The 25,131-nt window shown below is 30.2% G+C and overlaps 2 protein-coding genes across 3 annotated transcripts in view; one reads left to right on the forward strand and one right to left on the reverse strand.

The window, feature by feature from the left end:
- msi (RNA-binding protein musashi) overlaps positions 1-25,131 on the forward strand; it is a 612,288-nt gene that overhangs the window by 568,285 nt on the left and 18,872 nt on the right. The gene's annotated exons all lie outside the window — the stretch shown is intronic.
- Positions 21,631-25,131, reverse strand: part of ymp (yellow-emperor) — a 93,952-nt gene continuing 90,451 nt past the window's right edge. The window contains exons 4-5 of the mRNA XM_075290467.1: positions 21,909-21,997; positions 21,631-21,850 (exon numbers count right to left, since the gene is read on the reverse strand). Coding sequence (XP_075146582.1) covers positions 21,703-21,850; positions 21,909-21,997 — 237 coding nt within the window. The 3' untranslated portion in view covers positions 21,631-21,702. The remainder of the gene's footprint in view (positions 21,851-21,908; positions 21,998-25,131) is intronic.

A 25,131-nucleotide genomic window follows, 5' to 3' on the forward strand; every position in this document is an offset into this window, starting at 1 on the left:
AATGGTACATTGTATTAGTATATGGTCTCTAACAACTATGCAAAAACTGGTCCACATCGGTCTATAATTGGGAGCCACCGTGGTGCAATGGTTAGCATGCCCGCCTTGCATACACAAAGTCGTGGGTTCGATTCCTGCTTCAACAGAACACCAAAAAGTTTTTCAGCGGTGGATTATCCCAACTCAGTAATGCTGGTAACATTTCTGAGGGTTTCAAAGCTTCTCTAAGTGGTTTCACTGCAATGTGGAACGCCGTTCGGACTCGGCTATAAAAAGGAGGTCCCTTGTCATTGAGCTTAACATGGAATCGGGCAGCACTCAGTGATAAGAGAGAAGTTCACCAATGTGGTATCACAATGGACTGAACAGTCTAAGTGAGCCTGATACATCTGGCTGCCACCTAACCTAACCTAACCTAATCTAACCATCGGTCTATAATTATATATAGCCCCCATATAAACCGACCCGCAGATTTCTGGTTGAAATTTGGTACATGGTGTTAGTATATGGTCTCTAACAAACATGCAAAAAATGGTCCACATCGGTCCATAATTATATATAGCCCTCCGAAGCCTATTGGAGGAGCAAAATTCATCCGATCCGGTTGAAACTTTGTACGTGATGTTAGTTTAGGGTCTCTAATAACCATACAAAAATTGGTCCATATCGGTTCATAATTATATATAGCCCCCATATAAACCGATCCCCAGATTTGACCTCCGGAGCCTCTTGAAGGAGCAAAATTCATCTAATCCGGTTGAAATTTGGTACATTGCGCTAGTATATGGCGCATTGTAGCAAAATTGGTCCGTATCGATCTAAAATTAGCCCAAAGATAAACCAATCCCCAATCACAGAAAAATCACGATTGCCACTCGAGCCAAAAATAATCTACCAAAATTTTATTGCCATAGAAAATGTTGTCAAAATTTTATATTTATATAGAAAATTTTATATTTCTATAGAAAATTTTGTCAAAATTTGATTTCTATAGAAAATATTAACAACATTTTATTTCTTTAGGAAGTTTTGTCAAAATATAATTTCTATAGAAAATTTTGTCAAAATTTTATTTCTATAGAAAATTTTGTCAGAATTTTATTTCTGTAGAAAATTTTTGTCAAAATGTTATTTCTATAGAAAATTTAGTTGGAGAGGAATATTTTGCAAAATCTTCCAAAACATCAAGAATTCTACCAATCTACCAAACAGTAAAAAATCTGTCATTTTTGGTTGGCTCGTGTTCATAATTGTATATAGCCCCCATAAAGGGAGCCACCGTGCTGCAATGGTTAGCATGCCCGCCTTGCATAGACAGGGTCGTGGGTTCAAACCCAGTTTCGACCAAACACCAAAAAGTTTTTCAGCGGTGGATATCCCACCTCAGTAATGCTGGTGACATTTCTGAGGGTTTCAAAGCTTCTCTAAGTGGTTTCACTGGAATGTGGAACGCCGTTCGGACTCGGCTATAAAAAGGAGGTCCCTTGTCATTGAGCTTAACATAGAATCGGGCAGCATTCAGTGATAAGAGAGAAGTTCACCACTGTGGTATCACAATGGACTGAATAGTCTAAGTGAGCCTGAAATATCGGGCTGCCACTATACCTAACCTAGCCCCCATATAAAGCGACCCCCATATTTCAATTCTGGCTCTATAATTACCGCACAAAAGTTCATATCGGTCCGTAATTATTTCTTCCCTATATATACCGGTCAAGAACTGAATATATACGTATTTAATCGACATTTCTTTTGTCTAATATATATTCCGCATGGAGAAGTTTTAAGATGCCTTGTCATCGGGCGCAACTCAAATATTTCAATTGTGGATGACCTCTTTAGTAGAAGTTTCTACGCTATCCATAGTGGAGGGTATATAAGATTCGGCCTGGCCGAACTTACGGCCGTATATACTTGTTTTGATTTCTTTAATTTATTTATATAAAAGAAAAATATTTCTTATCTTCAATCACGAAATTAATTGATCCAATTTATTTTTAATTGAAATGTCTTCAATCACACAAATGATAGTATCTATGAAAAAAATTGAATGTCAAAAAATTAATTGATACTATAATTTTTTGTGATTGAAATATGAAATAAAGTTGTTTCAATTAATAAATTTGTTGAATCAATTAAATTTTTAATTAAATATTTTTAAAACCTCAATTAAGACCTTAATTGGAAAAATTTTCGTGAAATTTTGCGTATGTTAAATTTCAATTAAAAAATTTTTTGAATCAATTAAATTTTTAATTGAATATTTTTTAAACCTCAATTAAGACCTCAATTGGAAAAATTTTCGTGAAATTTTTTTTTTCTGTGTATGTTAAATTTATGTAAAGAAAACAGAAAAATATGAAATAAAGTACACAACCCATTAATAAAGTTCATAACCTTTATATTTAAATCACATTGAAAAAAAAATTTATAGAAATAAAATTTTATAGAAATAAAAAATGGAAATTTCATAACATTTTTGTAGCATACTTTTAGGCGTACAATGATTTTTTTACTTTTAAACGATAAAATATATGCAGTTAGTTTTTTTATAATACTTTGATGTTTTTTATTGCTAACCTGTTCTTGCTAACATGATATTTTTTCCACTCCCAATGAAGTTATTTTGGAAAAGTCTTAGAAATACAAAAAATATTAAAAAATAAATAAAAGAATATTGGAAACTTCAAAACATTTTTGTAGCATACTTTTAGGAGTACTATAATTTTAACATATTGGTAGTTAGTTTGTTTTACTTTTATACTTTTTTTATTTTTTTCCACTCCAAAAGAAGTTATTTTGGAAAAGCTTTAGAAAGATACTATTTGGCCTTCTTATGTGAAAAGTTAAATTTTGAATATTTAAATCTTGCAAAATGAATAGAAAATCGCACTGAAAAAAAATCTTATAGAATCTTATAAAAAAAGTACATTAAAAATAAATAAAAGAATATTGGAAATTTTGCTATTCAAAATTTCTCATCATATTTTGGCAACTTTTTTTTTCAATACCATATGGTTTCAATCATATGAAAAATCTTATCAAATTTTTCTCTGGCTATCTAAAAATTACTCTTTTTTCGTATTTGAATATACACTTATACGATACACCCACACAAAAAGACCACAACATAAGTTTATCATGGCGTTACATTTCTTCGCACTCGAAAACACTTGTACAGAATTTCTCCTGCTGTGAATAAACCGAAAACATATGGCAGGGAATTTGTTGTAACCATGTCCATCATTGTTAACTTAATTACATTTTAGGTATGAAAGCCCAAAATAACTTTAAGGACATCACAATGTTCGACTTAAGGATATTTTAAGAAAATTTAAATTTAAAAAATAATAAAAAAACACTTTTATCTGGTAAATATTAATTGAAGAAATCGTTAACTCTCAATAATTGCAAAATTTACAAAGGAAGGAGGACTAAATTAAATAATTTCAAAAGAAATCGATGTTGTGCCAAGGAAAATTGAACACATTTCAAAAACAAATTTGATTTAGCTGGGCTGAAAAACTCTGAGAAGTTTTATTCAGTCAAGTAAAATAGAAGATAAAGGAGTTCATATTCAGTTGGGCTAACTTGGAGATTTTTTCTATATAAAAATCGTGATTAAATGCCCATTTAAAAATTGTAATTAAATGCCCATTTAATTTAATTTAATCACGATTTTTATATAGAAAAAAAGTTATAGTTAGCTGAATTAATTTTTTTAATTAAATTTTTCTTTCGGTGTATCTTAAATTGGAAAAGGACTTTTATAAAAATATGTTCTTCATTTTGCCATTCAACATTGCTGAATTTAAGTTTTTCTTAAGAATTTCTTATTGAGTTTAACTCAAACTCTTATTCAGCTGCATGGCAAATTAAATATATTGTAAGCCACTACTTCTCATACAATTCAGCAATTTTCATATATTTAATTTCCTTAAGAAATTAAAATATTTTTTTTGTTTGTTTGCTTAAATTCGTTTCGTTTTTCCTAGAATAATAAACCTCTGCACAATTTAATCAATGGTTCAGTATGACCCGTCCACAATTTATGGAATTCATTAAATACTTAAATATTTTACTACTCTTAAAAGATGTTTCCACGTCAATACCAATGAAAACAAGCAATAGCCCAAGTAATGTGGATGATAGCCTTCGTAAACCAAAGACCATTACAAAGATTTAGCAGTAAATGCTTGTGAAAAGATGAAGAAACAAACGTGGAGAAACGTCCACGTTGTAGCCCATGCAGGCTAAAGGGACAAACAAGTCCAGGTCTTATTTGTTGTGACTTCATTAAAGTTTTAAAAAGGAACATTGCGTTTGACAACATTCTAACATTACACTGTAATTATAAGCGAAATATGGCTAAAGACAAAATGATCATAAACTCCATATTGGTAAGGGAAAATAGAAAAGCGACAACATGTAGTTAAGGATATTTTATAAAATCATTTAAAATACTTACACCAAAAAAAAAAACAAACAATATAGGTTATAAAAGAAAATTGGAAATTTCAAAACATTTTTGTAGCATACTTTTAGGCATACTATAATTTTACTTTGCAACAATAAAATATATGCAGTTAGTTTTTTCTCTTTGTAATACTTTTATATTTTGTTTATTGCTAACCTGTCTTTGCTAATATAGCAAACATGATATTTTTTCCACTTCAAAAGAAGTTATTTTAGAAAAGTCTTAAAAAAGGCGTTATATGGCATTTTTAAGTGAACACTTAAACTTTCAATATGTAAATCTCGCAAAAAGAATTGTAAATCCTATTGAAAAAATCTAATAAAAAAACCTTTAAAAATAAATAAAAGAATATTGGATATTTAAAAACATTTTTGTAGCATAATTTTAGGCGTACTATAAATTTTACTTTGCAGCAGTAAAATATATGCATTACGTTTTCTTTATAATCTTTTAAACATTTTTTATTGCTAACCTGTCCTTGCTAAATGTCAAATATTTTTTCCACTCCAAAAGAAGTTATTTTAGAAAAGTCTAAAAAAGTCGCTATTTGGCTTTTAACCAAAAACTTAAATGTTGGATATTGAAATATTGCAAAAAGAATAGGAAATCACATTGAAAAAATCTTATTGAAATAAAAAAAAACATTAAAAATAAATAAAAGAGTATTGGAAATGTCAAAACATTTTTGTAGCATACTTTGAGGTGTACTATAATTTTACTTTAGCAAACATGATATTTTTTCCACGCCAAAAGAATTTATTTTGCAAAAGTCTTATAAAAGACGCTATTTGGCCTTTTTAAGTGAATACATAAATTTTGAATATTTAAATGTGACAAAAAGAAACTCGCACTGAAAAAAATCTAATAGAATATTATAAAAAAAAACATTAAAAATAAATAAAAGAATATTGGAAATGTCCAAACATTTTTGTAGCATACTTTGAGGCGTACTATAATTTTACTGTGAAACAATAAAAATATAGGTAGTTGGTTTATTTATAATACTTTTATATTTTTATACCCACCACCATAGAATGGTGACGGGGTATAATAAGTTTGTCATTTCGTTTGTAACGCATCGAAATATCGATTTCCGACTATATAAAGTATATATATTCTTGATCAGGGAGAAATTCTAAGACGATATAAGCATGTCCGTCTGTCCGTCTGTCTGTCTGGCTGTCTGTTGTAATCACGCTACAGCATTCAATAATGGAGCTATCGTCCTGAAATTTGGCACAGAATCGTCTTTTGTCTGCGCGCAGGTCAAGTTCGAAGATGGGCTATGTCGGGCCATGGTTTGGTATAGCCCCCATATAAACCGACCTCCCGATTTGGGGTCTTTCGCTTATAGAAACCGTAGTTTTCATCCAATTTGCGCGAAATTGAAAATCTAGAGGTATTTTGGGACCTTGAAGAGGTGTGCCAAAAATGGTGAGTGTCGGTCCATGGTTTGGTATAGCCCCCATATAAACCGACCTCCCGATTTGGGGTCTTTCGCTTATAGAAACCGTAGTTTTCATCCAATTTGCGCGAAATTGAAAATCTAGAGGTATTTTGGAACCTTGAAGAGGTGTGCCAAAAATGGTGAGTGTCAGTGCATGTTTTGGTATAGCCCCCATATAGACCGATCTCCCGACTTTACTTCTTGGGCTTATAGAATCCGTAGTTTTTATCCAATTTGCCTCAATTTCAAATTCTAGAGGTATTTTAGAACCATAAAGAGGTGTGCCAAAAATGGTGAGTAGCGGTCCATGTTTTGGTATAGTCCCCATATAAACCGATCTCCCGATTTTTCTTTTTGGGCTTATAGAATTCGTAGTTTTTATCCAATTTGCCTGAAATTTAGAACTAAATCCAGAATCTGATATAGTCCTCATAGGTGAAATCTTTAAATTTATCATCGGGAAGTGTCCTCAAGTCCTCAAGCCCTCCTGAAATTTCAAAGGAAAAAAGATTCGGCCCGGCCGAACTTACTGCTGTATATACTTGTTTATTGCTAATCTGTCCTTTCTAATATAGCAAACATGATATTTTTCCACTTCACAAGAAGTTATTTTGGAAAAGTCTTAGAAAAGGCGCTATTTGACCTTCTTAAGTGAAAACATAAATTATGGATATTTAAATGTGACAATAAGAAAATAAAATCGCATTGGAAAAAATCTAAAAAACATTAAAAATAAATAAAAGAATATTGAAAATGTCCAAACCTTTTTGTAGCATACTTTGAGGCGTACTATAATTTTACTGTGAAACAATAAAATATATGTAGTTAGTTTATTTATAATACTTTTATATTTTTGATTGATAATCTGTCCTGCTAATATAGCAGACATGAAATTTTTTCCACTCCAAAAGAAGTTATTTTGGAGAAGTCTTAAAAAAGAACCTATTTGGCCTCTTTAAGTAAAAACTTAAATTTTGGATATTTAAATGTGACAATAAGAAAATAAAATCGCACTGGAAAAAAAAGCTAATAGAATCTTATAAAAAAAAAACATTAAAAATAAATAAAAGAATATTGGAAATGTCCAAACATTTTTGTAGCATACTTTGAGGCGTACTATAATTTTACTGTGAAACAATAAAATATATGTAGCTAGTTTATTTATAATACTTTTATATTTTTTATTGCTAATCTGTCCTTTCTAATATAGCAAACATGATATTTTTCCACTTCACAAGAAGTTATTTTGGAAAAGTCTTAGAAAAGGCGCTATTTGACCTTCTTAAGTGAAAACTTAAATTTTGGATATTTAAATGTGACAATAAGAAAATAAAATCGCACTGGAAAAATATCTAATAGAATCTTATAAGAAACCATTAAAAATAAATAAAAGAATATTGGAAATGCCCAAGCATTTTTGTAGCATACTTTGAGGCGTACTATAATTTTACTGTGAAACAATAAAATACATGCAGTTATTTTTTTTTTTTTTCTATATTTTCTTTGCTAACTTATCCTGCTAATATAGCAGACATGAAATGTTTTCCACTCCAAAAGAAGTTATTTTGAAGAAGTCTTAAAAAAGAAGCTATTTGGCCTTTTTAAGTAAAAACTTAAATTTTGGATATATAAATTTCGCAAAAAGAATAGAAAATCGCACTGAAAAAAAATTTTATAAAAATAAAAAAAAATTAAAAATAAATAAAATTTCAAAACATTTTGTAGCATAATTTTGGGTGCACTATAATTTTTTCCTTTGAAGCAATAAAATATATTCATTTAGTTTTTTTCTATATTTTCGATTTTTTTGCTAACTTGTCCTTGCTAGTATAACAAACATGATATTCTTTTCCGGTCGAAATGAATTTATTTTGGAAAAGTCTTAGAAAAGCCGCTATTTGACCTTCTTAAGTGAAAACTTAAATTTTGGATATTTAAATGTGACAAAAAAATAGGAAATCGCACTGAAGAAAATAAAAATAAAAAACATTAAAACTAAATAAAAGAATATTGGATATCTCAAAACATTTTTGTAGCATGCTTTTAGGCGTACTATAATTTACTTTGAAGCAAAAATATATGCACTTATTTTTTTCTATATTTTCTTTGCCAACTTATCCTGCTAATATAGCAGACATGATATTTTGCTATGTGATATTATGCTAATATCCTCTCTGCAATATTATCCTCTCTGCAATATTAAACTTTGTATCTCAAATTTCCCCAAACAAATTTTTTTGAGCTTAATTTGGTCTTCCCTTCATTTCAAATTATTTTAGTGTATCACATTGTGAAGCTCTTAATGGTCGATATGGAGCTGGTGACGTTGTGAATATCCAAACAACTCGTACTCATCGTCGTCCGTCTTCCATCGTCCTTACTTGACTGTGAGAATCTATGATGCAGCCGGCATAATGATGAAATGAAAATTCTGCACAATTAAAGTGATTTCTGGTTTCTTGCCAATATCTTGCCTGCCTTTGTCCTGCCAATGCTTTCCCTTCGCCTTTAAATTGTTGAGGTTATTCGGCTCTCATCCTCTTGATTTCCTTAGGTATTGGTTTTATTGTAAGGAAATGACAATGCATCTAACCATCTCTCCATACCAAATGGTAACAACATTTTTCGGTCTGTAGCTAGCTATTATGCCCTTTCCTTTGATGAGATTTATTGGTTTCTAGAAATACTTGTCCGAGAGAAAGTAGAGCGAGCTTTTATGTGAGTGTATATGTATGTATGACTGTGTGTGTTATTCTTGCAAGTCTTTTGGCTTTGATTTTATTTCATAGTGTTGCTAAAGCATATGGTGGGGGGCTTGTTAAGAGGGGAGGAAAATCAATTTATTAAGGACATGATGATTTATTATGTTTTCATTAATGTTGCCACTTTTTGCCTGATGATGATGATGCTGCTGCTGCTGATAGGTCTGTAAGGGTGGGTTTTTGGGGTTCAACGTTTTAGAGAATTCAATTATATAGTACACATGCTATGTGTTATGTGCTTGCCTCAAAAAGGACCCCATAACTTGGGTTCTTACAGTTATACCAATGATTTAGCCGCAAGATATGGCAACACTTAAATGAAACATATGAGTTTAGAATATCTTTAGGGATAAATCTTTCAATTATTTATAATATTTTAAATTGGTTGAAGTATTTACTTTGTTTGATCAAAGTTCCTCCATATGACATATTTGGGGACAATTCAACCATTTGCAAACAATCGATGGAACTTCGAAATGGAACATCTATGATGAAACTTGTTTTAAAATATGCTATTAATGTAAAGTATAACAATTATGACACTGATTTATTATTATATAAGAACTTTTCTTTATTAAGACGAACGATATGGTAATCCTTCAAAATAAAATATGGCAACACTTAAATATTTTTAGGGATACATCTTGCAATTATTTGTAATACTTTAATTAGTTGAAGTATTTACTTTGCTTGATCAAAGTTCCTCCATAATTTGGGGACATAACTAGATTGGAGGAACTTTGGGGACAAAATGCCACCATTTTTGAAGTTTTTGATTAAATTTTTGTGGTCTATATTTGGAATAAAGAATTGCAATATTATATATTATGATATCTTCTATTAGCGACAGTTTTTTGGATGCATTGTAAATGTTTTAACGATTTTAGCTTGCACCAACACGGTAAACTTACTACTTCTACAAAAAGGGAGAACTTACAATGGACTTTGATAGTGTTTTGTCAAAATTTTATTTCTATAGAAAATTTTGTCAAAATTTTATTTGTTTAGAAAATTTTGTCAAAATTTTATTTCTATAGAAAATTTTGTCAAAATTTTATTCCTATAGAAATTTTGTCAAAATTTTATTTGTTTAGAAAATTTTGTTCAAATTTTATTTCTATAGAAAATTTTGTCAAAATTTTATTCCTATAGAAAATTTTGTCAAAATTTTATTCTTATAGAAAATGTTGTCAAAATTTTATTTCTATAGAAAATTTTGTCAAAATTTTATTTCTATAGAAAATGTTGTCAAAATTTTATTTCTATAGAAAATATTGTCAAAATTTTATTTCTATAGAAAATTTTGTCAAAATTTTATTTCTATAGAAAATTTTGTCAACATTTTATTTCTATAGAAAATTTTGTCAAAATTTTATTTCTATAGAAAATTTTGTCAAAATTTTATTTCTATAGAAAATTTTGTACAAATTAAACTTCTATAAAAATTTTGTAAAATTTTATTTCTATAGAAAATTTTGGACAAATTAAACTTCTATAAAAATTTTTTTAAAAAATGTATTTCTATAGAAAATTTTGTAAAAATTTTATTTCTATAAAAAATTTGGTCAAAATTTTATTTCTATAAAAAATTTGGTCAAAATTTTAATGCCCATAGAAGATTTTGTCAAAATTTTATTTCTGTAGAAAATTTTGTAATAATTAAACTTCTATAAAACTTTTGTAAAAATTTATTTCTATAGAAAATTTTGTAAAAATTTGAATGCCCATAGAAGATTTTGTCAAATTTTTATTTCTATAGAAAATTTTGCTAAAATTTTATTTCTATAGAAATTTTCTCAAATTTTTATTTCTATGGAAAATTTGTCAAAATTTTATTTCCATAGAAAATTTTATCAAATAAATTTGCCCAAATAAATTTGACAAACATTCTTTTCCTATGTTGCTTCAGCTACACTTGTAGTTTAGTCAATGCATGGTTTTAAGCTGAAATCAAAAACAACAACAATGATTAAAGAACAAAACCAACAATAACAAAACAAAACGAAGGAAAAAAATTCATTTCTATAAAAAAAAATTGGTCAACATTTTATTTTTATAGAATATTTTGTAAAAATTTTATTTCTATAGAAAATTTTGTCAAAATTTAATTTCTATAAAAAAGTTTGTCAAAATTTTATTTCTATAGAAAATGTTGTCAAAATTTAATTTCTATAAAAAATTTTGTAAAAATTTTATTTCTATAGAACATTTTGTCAAAATTTTATTTTTATAAAAAATTTGGTCAAAATTTTATTTCTATAAAAAATTTGGTCAAAATTTTAATGCCCATAGAAGATATTATCAAAATTTTATTTCTATAGAAAATTTTGCTAAAATTTTATTTCTATAGAAAATTTTGAAAAATTTTTGTTTCTATAGAAAATTTTGTCAAAATTTTATTTTTATAGAAAATTTGGCAAAATTTTATTTCTATAGAAAATTTTGTCAAATTTTTATTTCCATAGAAAATTTTGTCAAAATTTTATTTCTATAGAAAATTTTGCCAAAATTTCATTTCTATAGAAAATTTTGCCAAAATTTTATTTCTATGGAAAATTTTGTCAAAATTTACTTCTATAGAAAATTTTGTCAAAATTTTATTTCTATGGAAAATTTTGTCAAAATTTTATTTTATAGAAAATTTTGTACAAATTAAACTTCTATAAAAATTTTTTTAAAAAATGTATTTCTATAGAAAATTTGGTAAAAATTTTATTTCTATAGAACATTTTGTCACAATTTTATTTCTATAAAAAATTTGGTCAATATTTAATTTCTATAAAAAATTTGGTCAGAATTTTAATGCCCATAGATTTTGTCAAAATTTTATATCTATAGAAAATTTTGCTAAAATTTTATTTCTATAGAAATTTTGTCAAATTTTTATTTCTATAGAAAATTTTGCTAAAATTTTATTTCTATAGAAAATTTTGCTAAAATTTTACTTCTAAGAAAATTTTGTCAAAATTTTATTTTTATAGAAAAATTTGGCAAAATTTTATTTCTATAGAATATTTTGTCAAAATTTTATTTCTATAAAAATTTGATCAAAATTTTAATTCCCATAGAAGATTTTGTCAAAATTTTATTTCTGTAGAAAATTTTGTTAACATTTTATTTCTATAGAAAATGTCAAAATTTTATTTCTATAGAAAATGTTGTCAAAATTTTATTTCTTTACAAAATTTTGTCTATTGAAGTACATCTTAGTTGGAGAGGAATATTTTGCAAAATCTAGCAAAACATCAAAAATTCTACCAATCTATGAAACAGTAGGTTAGGTAGGTGGCAACCCGATGTATCAGGCTCACTTAGACTATTCAGTCCATTGTGATATCACAGTGGTGAACTTCTCTCTTATCACTGAGTGCTGCCCGATTCCATGTTAAGCTCAATGACAAGGGACCTCCTTTTTATAGCCGAGTCTGAACGGCGTTCCACATTCCAGTGAAACCACTTAGAGAAGCTTTGAAACCCTCAGAAATGTCACCAGCATTACTGAGGTAGGATAATCCACCGCTGAAAAAATGTTTGGTGTTCGGTCGAAGCAGGAATCGAACCCACAACCTTGTGTATGCAAGGCGGGCATGATAACCATTGCACCACGGTGGCTCCCTATGAAACAGTAAAAACAAGTATATACGGCCGTAAGTTCGGCCAGGCCGAAGCTTATGTACCCTCCATCAAGGATTGCGTAGAAACTTCATCTAAACACTGCCATCCACAATCGAATTACTTAAGTTGCGGTAACGCTTGCCGATGGCAAGGTATCTTAAAACCTCCTAACACCATCTTTTAAATTGTATGTAAGTCCATACGTGGTATATATTAAATCAAAAAAGATCGATCCAATACGTACATATATAATTCAGTTGGACAAAGTAGACATAAAATTTTGACAAAATTTTCTACAGAAATAAAATTTTAACAAAATTTTCTATTGAAATAAAATTTTCACAAAATGTTCTATAGAAATAAAAATTTTGACAAAATTTTCTATAGAAAGAAAATTTTGACAAAAATTTCTACAGAAATAAAATTTTAACAAAATTTTCTATAGAAATAAATTTTTGGCAAAATTTTCTATAGAAATAAAATCTTGGTAGGTTATTTTTGGCTCGAGTGGCAACCATGATTATGAACCGAATAAAATTTGAACAAAATTTTCTATAGAAATAAAATTTTGACAAAATTTTCTATAGAAATAAAATTTTGACAGTGATGAACATTTTATTATGAACCGAATAAAATTTTAACAAAATTTTCTCTAGAAATAAAATTTTGACAAAATTTTCTATAGAAATAAAATTTTGGTAGATTATTTTTGGCTCTAGCGGCAACCATAATCATGAACCGATATGGACCAATTTTTGTGTGATTGGACCAATTTTGGTATGGCTGTTAGCGACCATATACTAACACCACGTTCCTAATTTGAACCGGATCGGATGAATTTTGCTCCTCCAAGAGGCTCCGGAGGTCAAATCTGGAGAATGTTTTATATGGGGGCTATATATAATTATGGACCAATATGGACCAATTCTGGCACGGTTGTTAAAGATCATATACTAACACCATGTTCCAAATTACAACCGGATTGGATGAAATTTGCTTCTCTTGGAGACTTCGCAAGCCAAATTTGGGGATCGGTTTATATGGGGCTATATATAATTATGAACCGATGTGGACCAATATTTGCATGGTTGTTTGAGACCATATACCAATATCATGTACCAAATTTCAGGCGGATCGGATGAAATTTGCTTCTCTTTGAGGCTCCGCAACCCAAATCTGGGGATCGGTTTATATGGGCGCTATATATAATTATGGACCGATGTGGATAAATTTTTGCACGGTTGTTAGAGACCATATACCAATACCATGTACCAAATTTCAGCCGGATCGGATGAAATTTGCTTCTCTTTGCGGCTCCGCAAGCCAAATCTGGGGATCGGTTTATATGGGGGCTATATATAATTATGGACTGATGTGGACCAATTTTTGCATAATTGTTAGAGACCATATACCAACACCATGTACCAAATTTCAGTCGGATCGTATGAAATATGCTTCTCTTAGAGGCTCCACAAGCCAAATCTGGGGATCGGTTTATATGGGGGCTATATATAATTAAGGACCGATATGGACCAATTTTTGCATGGTTGTTAGAGACCATATACCAACATCATGTACCAAATTTCAGCCGGATCGGATGAAATTTTCTTCTCTGTGAGGCTCCGCAAGCCAAATCTGGGGATCGGTTTATATGGGGGCTATATATAATTGTGGACCGATGTGAACCAATTTTTGCATGGTTGTTAGATACCATATACCAACACCATGTACCAAATTTCAGCCGGATCGGATGAAATTTGCTTCTCTTTTAGGCTCCGCAAGCCAAATCTGGGGATCGGTTTATATGGGGGCTATATATAATTATGGACCGATATGGACCAATTTTTGCATGGTTGTTAGAGACCATATACCATCATCATATACCAAATTTCAGCCGGATCGGATGAAATGTGCTTCTGTTAGAGGCTCCACAAGCCAAATCTGAGGGTCCCTTTATATGGGGGCTATACGTAAAAGTGGACCGATATGGCCCATTTTCAATACCATCCGACCTACATCGATAACAACTACTTGTGCCAAGTTTCAAGTCGATAGCTTGTTCCGTTCGGAAGTTAGCGTGATTTCAACAGACGGACGGACGGACGGACATGCTTAGATCGACTCAGAATTTCACCACGACCCAGAATATATATACTTTATGGGGTCTTGGAGCAATATTTCGATGTGTTACAAACGGAATGACAAAGTTAATATACCCCCATCCTATGATGGAGGGTATAATTAATATACCCCCATCCTATGATGGAGGGTATAAAAATCTACCATTTTTAGTAGAATTCTACCAATTGTGGCAACCGTGATGGCAATCCTTCAAAGAAGAAATATGATTTTACTATTAGAGATTAAGAATCTTTTATTTATTATCACAAATGTCTTAAATGGTTGAAGTATGTACCTTGCTTGAACAAAGTTCCTTCATAATTTAGGCACATGACTAGAATAGAGGCATTTTGGGGACAATTCGTCCATTTGCAAACAGAACTTCCAAATGTATCATCTATGATGAAACTTGCTTTAAACTATGCTAGTAATGTAAAATAGAACAGTTACGACAATGATTTTTGTTTTTTTTTTTGTATAAAAACTTTTCCTCATTAAGCTGAACAATATGGTAATGGAATTTTAGATTTTCAAATAATATTTCCATGTATGAAAATTATCATTTAACAATTGAGACGGATGTCCCTGGTAACTAAACTGGTAAGATAGATGAAGGTAAGAAGACTCGAGTAATAAGATTTCAAAAAGGATGATATAGCTGATATAGATAACGTTTAATTCATTGAGAGATTTGTACCCAAAGTAAACGGATTCTATGTATGTCCCCAAAGTATAACCCCAAGCCCATCTTTAGGCATTCGTCATTAAAACGTGAAGCTTTTAGAGAAACCTACCTTAATACAACAAACATTTTTAAATAAAAACAAATTGGTTAATAAATCTCTTTTGAGTACAAACAACAATTTTCTATAGTAGATAGGTAGGTAGGGTTCTTCATGGAACTGCTAATTTCAAGAAATAAGTGTCACTTTTTTTAAAATTATTTTGCCATATTTTATTGAATTTCAAACCTTTTGTGCCACACACTTTACAACCTACAACGTTTTTTTACATTCGAACGGACGGACAGCTTATAGCCTATCGAATATAATTTTAGGATACTATAAATCAAAAACATATATAGTATTTCTATAAGATAACTAACCAATATTTTAAAACATTACAAACCGAATAATAATGTCAATTTTATATATCCCCATTTTTCCGAGGAGCATAGAATAGAAAAAAACATCATACAATGACACGGCTGGTTAACGCCTTTCTGACCGGCTAAATTTAAGCAAATTTTCACTTAGGGCTAGACGACATATCTTTATGTCTGCTAATTGGTATAGCATTTAGACAGCCCTACCCTTTCAAAAATACGTATTCCCACGAGTCAATCGTGAAATCGTGTAGTTTTAATAGAAAAAGTTTCATACATCCTTCCTCAGTAGCTTGCAACTCTTACCCTTCAAATTAGAAAATTGTTTACGCACATCAAACGAACAGAAAACCATCCACCCTATTTTTTTGGGAAAACCAAAACATCCATTCTTCTGGTCAACGCACACACACACGCATACACATACCCATTTAACGCATATATACATAGATATACATTTTTATCACATAGACTTCTAGGACGAGTCATTCACTCAGCCATAAAGCCAAACGAAAAAGGACTTCTTGGACAGCTCGCTCCCACTCAGTGTGTGTGTGGGAGAGAGGAGTCATTAAAAATGCCCTGAAATGCCAACAAGAAGAAGATTTGCCTATAGAAATTGTTTAATGAATTGTTAATGGTAGCAAAATCCCAAAACGCTAAACACATTTTTGTCACTGTGATGTCACCAAATTAATTTGGAACACAACGAGTGAACGTAACGTGACCACCAAGCAAAACACATAAGCTATTATAATGAACATAACACATATACGACTGAGCGATGGCCGCCAACCTATAGGACAAATACACATTGACAGCAGCAGAGCATCCTTACAAGTGAGCTATAGCCAAGTGCATGTATAAGTGTTGGTGAGTAGGAGAGGGAAAGTAGATATATGGTGAAATTTTGAATTTGTTGCCGACTTCCTTAATTGTTTGTCATATTTTTTTCTGCTTCTATAAGTTAATTTAATTACCAGGATACAATTTTGTCTAGAATTTCTCAATAGGACTTGAAAAATTTGGCAATTTTGTGTTCATGTTTCTCAACCTTTGTAAGGAGAAATTTTTTGGTAAATCAGTGTATACACATAAATAGTGGCAAAATTGCAACATTTTTCAAGCGGTAATACTTATGTGCCACTAAATACCACACTTTTTACATATCTGTGCCACCACTTTTTTATACTGGGCCACTTTTTTATTCCAACACCTACTTTTTACATATTTGTGCCACTTTTTTCATACTGTGCCACTTTTTTATCCCAACACCCGTTAAGATTGCGAAAAATCGGATCGGAGTCTTAAAAAATAATCGAGTTTACGAGTAGAATCTTTTATACGTAAATAATTTTCCATTTTTTACAATTATGATTAGTGTTTTCATTATTTTTCTGGTCCCCAATTTGGGACGATGTCGTCCTCAAAATTCACTAATTTAAATTAAAATTCCTCACAAAAATCCCCTATAAATTTTTGGGCAAATTTGTTTTGTCAAAAATAAAATAAGAAATATTATTTGCTATAGAAAATAAGTAACAATTTAAAATTTTAAACAATTATATAAAATTTATTGTCATACCAACTTGCGAGCTGCAATAAGATCAAGATTTCGAGACACAACTTCAGGAGACCGGTAATCGTCTTCCAAATGTTCGAGAAATGAATATGGGAGTTCGGTCACCATGTATTTATGAACAAAAATTTTCTTCTTAATAATAATGCAATTAAAGTACACACAAAAAATTATTTTTTTCTGATTCAATCACGAAATTAATTGATCCAATTAATTTTTTAATTGTAATGTCTTCAATCACAGAAGTGATAGTATCAATTAAAAATGAATTGAAGGTCAAACTAAAAACCTAATTGATCCCATTAAAAAATTAATTGATACTATTAATTTTTGTGATTGATTTTTGTTTCAATTCAAAAATTTGTTGAATCGATTAAATTTTTAATTGAATATTTTTTAAAACTCAATTAAGACTTCGATTGGAAATATTTTCGTGATATTTTTTTCTGTGAAGTCATATTCTCAAAATATGATACACACCATATTTGGCAAACCTATTTGTGGACCTGAAGTACCTCTATATATTGAATCTCAGGCAAACCGGATAAAAATTGCCGTGTCAAAACGGGAGATCGGTATACATGGGGGTTATGTATACCGATCTCCCGTTCGGCACCGTTGGATTTCCGGTTTCAAGCAAATCGGATAAAAACTCCGTAGTTTGATATAAAAAAAAAAATTACTTTTATAATTTTTATACCCACCACCATAGAATGGTGACGGGGGTATAATAAGTTTGTCATTCCGTTTGTAACACATCGAAATATCGATTTCCGACTATATAAAGTATATATATTTTTGATCAGGGAGAAATTCTAAGACGATATAACGATGTCCGTCTGTCCGTCTGTCTGTCTGTCTGTTGTAATCACGCTACAGTCTTCAATAATGAAGCAATCGTGCTGAAATTTTGCACAAACTCGTCTTTTGTCTGCAGGCAGGTCAAGTTCGAAGACGGGCTATATCGGTCCAGGTTTTGATATAGTCCCCATATAAACCGACCTCCCGATTTTACTTCTTGGGCTTATAGAAACCGCAGTTTTTATTCAATTTGTCTGAAATTGGAAATCTAGAGGTATTTTAGGACCATAAAGAGGTGTGCCGAAAATGGTGGGTATCGGTCCATATGTTGGTATAGCCCCCATATAGACCGATTTCCCGATTTTACTTCTTGGGCTTCTAGAATCCGAAGTTTTTATCCTATTTGCCTGAAATTGGAAATCTAGAGGTATTTTCGGGTCATAAAGAGGTGTGCCGAAAACGGTGAGTATCGGTCCATATTTTAGTATAGCCCCCATAAGAACGATCTCCCGATTTAACTCCTTGGGTTTCTAGAAACCGTAGTTTTTATCTGATTTGCCTGAAATTGTAAATATTCTGGTATTTTAGGCTCACAAAAACGTGTATCGGATTAAGTTTTTATCGGTCCATTAGGTAATGCCTCCATATAGACCGACTTCACTTCTTGAGGATGTAGAAGGCACACAGATCATGAAAATTGCTTGAAACTCAATGTAAAATTTCCAGATTTTACTTCTACAGATTTAATATTTCAAATCAAGACGTTATTTTATAATTTTCTTGCACACTTACAAGAGATGTTAATGATTCCTCTAAAACTCAAACAAAAATGGTCCTTATAAATCCAGAATCTGATATAGTCCTCATAGGTGAAATCTTTAAATTTATCTTCGGGAAGTACCCTCAAGTCCTCAAGCCCTCCTGAAATTTCAAAGGAAACCCTAATATTTGGTTCATGGTGGTGGGTATTTAAGATTCGGCCCGGCCGAACTTAGTGCCGTATATACTTGTTTCAGTTTTTTTTGTGCTGGGTATTTTGACTGAGACAAAATCAACACTGGGACAATTCAATATAAAATGAATTATTCAAACAGTTTCGGGGTCGGTTAATCGGCCTCTTGCAAATTCTTCGGCCGAGCTCTAGTGTCTAGATGCTCAAACCCCCAAATCGGGGGTTCGGGTTATATCGGGCTATATCGACCGATGGAGCCCATCTTGGAACTTGACCTACCTGCAAACAAAAGACAAATTTTCAGGTTCATTATTTCCTAAATTTTTTTAATTTTATCACAAATGCGCCCATCATAAACTTCGACGAAGCTAAAGATATTTTTGCAATTTCTAACTGCAATTTTTTCCACGAAGATGGAAAAAATTATTAAGTTCAAGTTTAGCCGCTAGAATGGAAAATACATGTGTAAAAACCAAATGAAATTATAACTTTATTGCCAAATTTTATAACTTGATATGGAATGATGCAAAGCAAGAACTAAAAAAAATTATTAAAATAATATATTTAAAAAAAAGCAACCGTAAAAAATTGATATTTTAGATCGACAATGCAAAACTTAATACCGGCCTTAAGAGGCGAAATTTTCTTTAGCACGTAAAAAAATGAGTGTGTAATCAATTGTTTATGAAAAAAATTGAAATTCATATTACATTTTTTTATGAAAGTTTACTTTATTATATTGAAAATTTCTACATATTTATGAAGAAGTTCATACACTGAAAAAACAGTGAAGAAAACTTTTGGTTAATTTTAGAAAAATTTAAAAGTTTTTAGAAAATTTTAACTAAACAGTACTACAAACGCTGGCATCACGCCAATATCATACAAATAAGTAAATATTTTTCGACAAATTCAAAAAAAAAATGTTAGACATAATTAATTTTTTTCACTTGTTAAAGAAAATTTTATAGTTTGAAGGAAAAAATTGGGGTTCAAAATTGCAAGAATGTCTTTAGTGCCATATGAAGTTCATGATGGACACATTTGTAGTAAACTTTACAAATTTAAAGAAATAATGAACTATTTTGTGAGAAATACGAATTTAGTAAATCTTTATGCTTAATTCGTGTATAATTTTTTCCTGTCTTTTAGTTCATTTAACTATCGTACGCAAAAAATTATTGGAGTAAAGGAAAATTTCTCCAAACATAATAATTTTCTCCAAACATAATAATTCCATGAACTAAAATAAAGTTAAATTGGCTTTAGTGAAATAGGTAGTTCACTTTTTTTTTGAGTGTAGTCAATTTTTTAATGAAAAAGTGTAAAGCGCACATATATTCAAGAGAAAGTCAAGTCAAGAAAGTCATGTCAATTTCATACGAAAATTTAATTTATAATTTGCTTTTTTGGTCCATAGTGTAATTCATTATAATTTCTTCGATTGAAAAATTTCTTAATAAAATGTTTCCTTTAAAAGTTCTAAGACAATTACTAAGTTTTTTTATATGGAAAACCTTAAATTTCAAATAAACTGCTTAGTAGCTTTTAATAAAAGCCAAAAATAATTTCTTTATTTATCTATCTATCGAAAAAGCTCGTAACTGTATAGCTTTCAATGAAAAATTACGAAATAGCTAATGTGTATACACACATTTCTCACTACAACACCCCCTATAGTATTTTACGATTTGTCATTGCCAAGATGTATGCTTTTTTGAAGTATATTTATAACATAGATGGCAGCTGTGTTCACAGTTTAAAAGTCACCCTTAATGTCTGTATGTGTTTGAAAAGCTCCGCTAAAGCTATTTTAAATTGTGATACCGTTAAACAAAAGTACCACACATACACACACACAAGGACAATTCTGTTAACGTTTGCTAAGCTATTTTAACCCTGGAAAGTCATCCTTATTTTTTATACACTAACGTCATCCTTCGTCATTTTGACTACGGCTTATTTCAAGACGCTATAATTTACATCGTAAGCAAAAATGAGAACCAAAATTGTGTTTATTTTCTTGTTCAATTTGTTTTTAATTAGTATAAAACAAAAATTCGTAAAATGGTTGAATTAGTATAACTTAAATTTATGATTTCCCAAACGACTAAAATGCATTTTAAATCGAAAATGAAATTACGCGTCGTCATTTTGACGAAGGATGACTGTCCAGGGTTAACCACAATTCTCTACATCGAACATTATTGATTACTCTTGGCGATTTTATTGTGGCCACAAGAAACAATAACCTGTCTTTTTAATTTAATTATGTATGTACCTATTTTCAGTTCATTTTTTTTAAGGATATGCCAATGGAAAAAGTATCACTTTACACATGCATTGTTTGGTGACCCCAATACGAAATGAATTTCAAAACACTCTGAGTATCTTCCAGGAAATTAGTAATCAATGTGGTGCTGTCGCAGAGCTTCCCTTATGTCTCATATAACTGCGGGAAGTGGTAATTTATTGAACTCAAAACCCAACAATTCAAGCAACGCTAAATATTTGGTCTGGTGAAGCACTTCAATAATGAGTGTTACACTTGCCATTGCCCAAAAATGTCTTTGCTTCCTCTATGAAAGACAAGACGCACACACACCCATATAGGACGCATCTTCCACTTGAAGTACTTGTAAATGATAAACAACAAAGAACAAGTTCATAGATTCCCCTTCCCTTCTCTTATGACATATTGACAAGATCTTTACATACCCTTGCACACACTCTGAAGAGTGTGACATGAACTCTGGGGAAATGCATAAATATATATCATCAGTGTAATTTTATTCTATTCGAAAATTTTATATATTTTACATATTACAGAAATTAGAATTGTCTTAAGAAATTGGTGGTCGAATAGCTTCAATTAGACCTTTGGGAACTTCGTATTTTTGGTTATAAACTCTCCATTTTCTTATTGGAGCTGGATACAGAGGCCCTTCTCTTGTCTCTACTTGCTCACAGGCCATTTTTTTGTTTAAAAATCTGGGGATAAAATTTTCATACTAATATTTTGATTGCAAGTGTTAAATTTCAAACCTACCGCACATCATCTCTTGTAAATGCCGTTCGTATGGTATAGAGAACCTCACAAGTGAAACCAATCAAAGTTATAAGTCCTATGGGTATAACCTAAAAAAGAAAATAAAAAAGGAATAATTAATTTTATAATTAGATATACTTGAGATTTTTCATATATAGATTTTTAATATATTTTTTAGAATAAACAAACAGAAGATAGAAAAATGTCACTTTGATATACAGAGATCAGACGGACATGATTTGCTCTACAAATTTTTGGGTGATTCAAATGACGACATCCCTTCACAAAAAAAGTCTGATTCAATCTTCGTAATTGATCCAATTAATTTATTAATTGAAATGCCTTCAATCACATAAATTAATTGATCCAATTAATTTTTTAACTGAAATGTCTTCAATCACAGAAATGATAATATCAATTAAAACATTAATTGATGCAACTAAAAAATTAGTTGATACTATTAATTTTTGTGATTGATTTTTGTTTCAAAAATTTCTTGAATCAATTAAATTTTTAATTTTTAAGACACAATGAGGACTTTAATTGGAAAAATTTTCGTGAATTTTTTTCGGCACACAAAAAATATTTTTTCTGATTCAATCACGAAATTAATTGATCCAATTAATTTTTAATTGAAATATCTTCAATTACAGAAATGATAGTATCAATTAAAAAATTAATTGAAAATCAATTAAAGAATTATAGTATCAATTAAAAAAAATAATTGATACTATCAATTTTTGTGATTGATTTTAGTTTCAATTAAAAAATTTCTTAAAGCAATTAAATTTTAAATTGAATATTTTTTAAAATTCAATTAAGATTTTAATAGAAAAATTTTTCGTGAAATTTTATATATTTTATATAGGAAAAAAATATTTTGTTATCTTGTTTTGGTAATCGACTTTTTGTTCAAATACTTAATTCTTTTAGTAAAAAAAAAAAATAAACCAACAAACAGCTTAAATACAAAAGTATTAAGGAAAAAATAAGTCTTTCCTACGAAACGAAAGCTTATTTAATTGATAATGTTCTCTTCTAAAGGCAAATAAATAAACCCTTTACCAGAAATTAGTTCTTGAGTGCATAGTTTTAGTTATTGAATATTTGAATTTGGGTACTAAGTTCGAGTTTAGCCGCTAATCTGTAAAAGCAGAACGAAATTATAACTTTTTGTGGCAAATTTTATTATAACTTGATTGGGAATGGTCCAAAACAACGATTGAAAATGTGTTTTTTATGTGAAATGAATTATTAAAGAAATGTAACCGTTCCGGATGTACAGATGAAAACATGTTTTTTGGAACCGGTTACAGCTCAAAACTCAAAAACTGCTCGATATAAAGGTGCTAATTAACTGATTTCATTTTGTAGCTAACAATTGTACCTATCCGTCATATTTAAATTTAGGCGGATATCACCACTAAAACCGGAGATATTAACCGGTTTATATTCATATCCGGTTTACAAAAAAGAAAATTGAAAAATCGCGTGATTTTTTTGAAAAAATGTTTCGCCCACGGCGCTTTTTAAAGACAAACCGTTTTTATAACTGCTTCTTTCATTTAATTTCTTCATAAAACAAAAACATTACAAATCTCAAGTGTTCGGACTGGCAAAAACGAAATTTCGTAGATTTGAGGATTCAACAATTAAAGGCCGGTACTATGTGTATTCTTGCGAAAAATTTTTATAGAAACCATTATTTCGCACATAGAAAGCGGTGTTTCGGAACAAAAATATAATCCGTGTTTGTGTTATAAACCCACACAAATAGTTTTAATAAATAAATTATTTCTTAATTCACATTGCAAATGGCGCCATGCTATAAACGTCAGTTTTTCAAAAAAAAAACAAAGTACCACAAATGGAAAAATTTCGCTAGTTTTTCGCATTTTTTAATTTTGTATGGAGTTTCAACGCGAAAACCGAACAGAGTACCGGCCTTAATTTGTAAATATGTCAATACAAACACACACTTATAATCAACAAGGAAAATTGGGGAAGGGTTGCAAAACGCGCATTTTTAGTACTAAAACCACAGTTGTACAAGGCAGTATAGGGAATCCCCTATACTGCCTTGTACTTGAAAGAGATTTTGTTGAAATCCTCAACGAGCCAGTTGATATTTGCCTATTGCAAATCTACTGAGGTCTAGGATGACTATATTCATTAGATTTACAAAGAAAATTAAAAAAAAAAAATCGCGCGATTTTTTTGAAAAAAATCGCCTATGGCGCTTCGTACATTCAAATTGTAGTTAAAAATGGAAATATTAATTCATTTGCATCAATACCCAGGTTAAAAAAAAAATACTTTTCGCCTGAGACGCTTTTTACATATACATTCTTCTTACAATCGAATATATAAACCGTTTTATATCCGTTAAAAACAAGTTCGCCCGCGGCGCTTTTTATATCGAAATTGTTCTAAAAACCGGAGATATGAACAGATTTATATCCATATACGGTTTAAATTTTTTTTTTTTACAAAAATTCGCATGTTTTTGTCATACCTCATTTGAAAGGTGATACCTTTAAATTTTTAGTGATGTACACTTAAAAGCAATCGGTTCAGTATAACCGCTTTTATTAACGATTATTTACTTATACTTTAGGCTCGAATAACCGGTTATCCGGTTACGACCGCAAACCAGTTAATTGTTATTTCGACATAAAATTTAATTCTCTATCGACCTAAAAAAACAAAAGAACATTTTGAGTAATATAGCTAAACTAGAGTTGCTCCAAATTCTCTATTTCGATTATCAATAAAATATAAAAAAATTCAAAATTTCAAAAAGCCTTCTTTTCCGTATTCGCATTATTGCGCTACAATAAGCGCTTATCCTACATCCACCTAAAAGTCTCCAAGTTTCCAATTTTCAAAAAAAAAGTATTCTTTTCCGTATAAAGTCTACATTTACAGTAAGTTGTTTTATCGACAACCGACAATCGCTTTGTTGTGTTTTAGTCATTGATCTACCTACCCTGCTACATATGCGTACACACTGCAACCCTGTATTTTGTTTTCATAACTGAGAGAATTGCGCTTGCGTCTTTCAACATTGCTCTTCTTGCTCATTCGTTAACATACGCTCAAGGAATACGTACGAGGATCATCTCCGCCAAAAATTGAAAATAAAATCAGCGAATAATAAAAACCACCGTGTTGGAAACATAAATTCTTAAAAAAACGTATTTGAAATAATACAAATTCTTTG

This window comes from Haematobia irritans, chromosome 1, assembly GCF_050003625.1.
Source record: "Haematobia irritans isolate KBUSLIRL chromosome 1, ASM5000362v1, whole genome shotgun sequence".
Taxonomy (NCBI): domain Eukaryota; kingdom Metazoa; phylum Arthropoda; class Insecta; order Diptera; family Muscidae; genus Haematobia; species Haematobia irritans.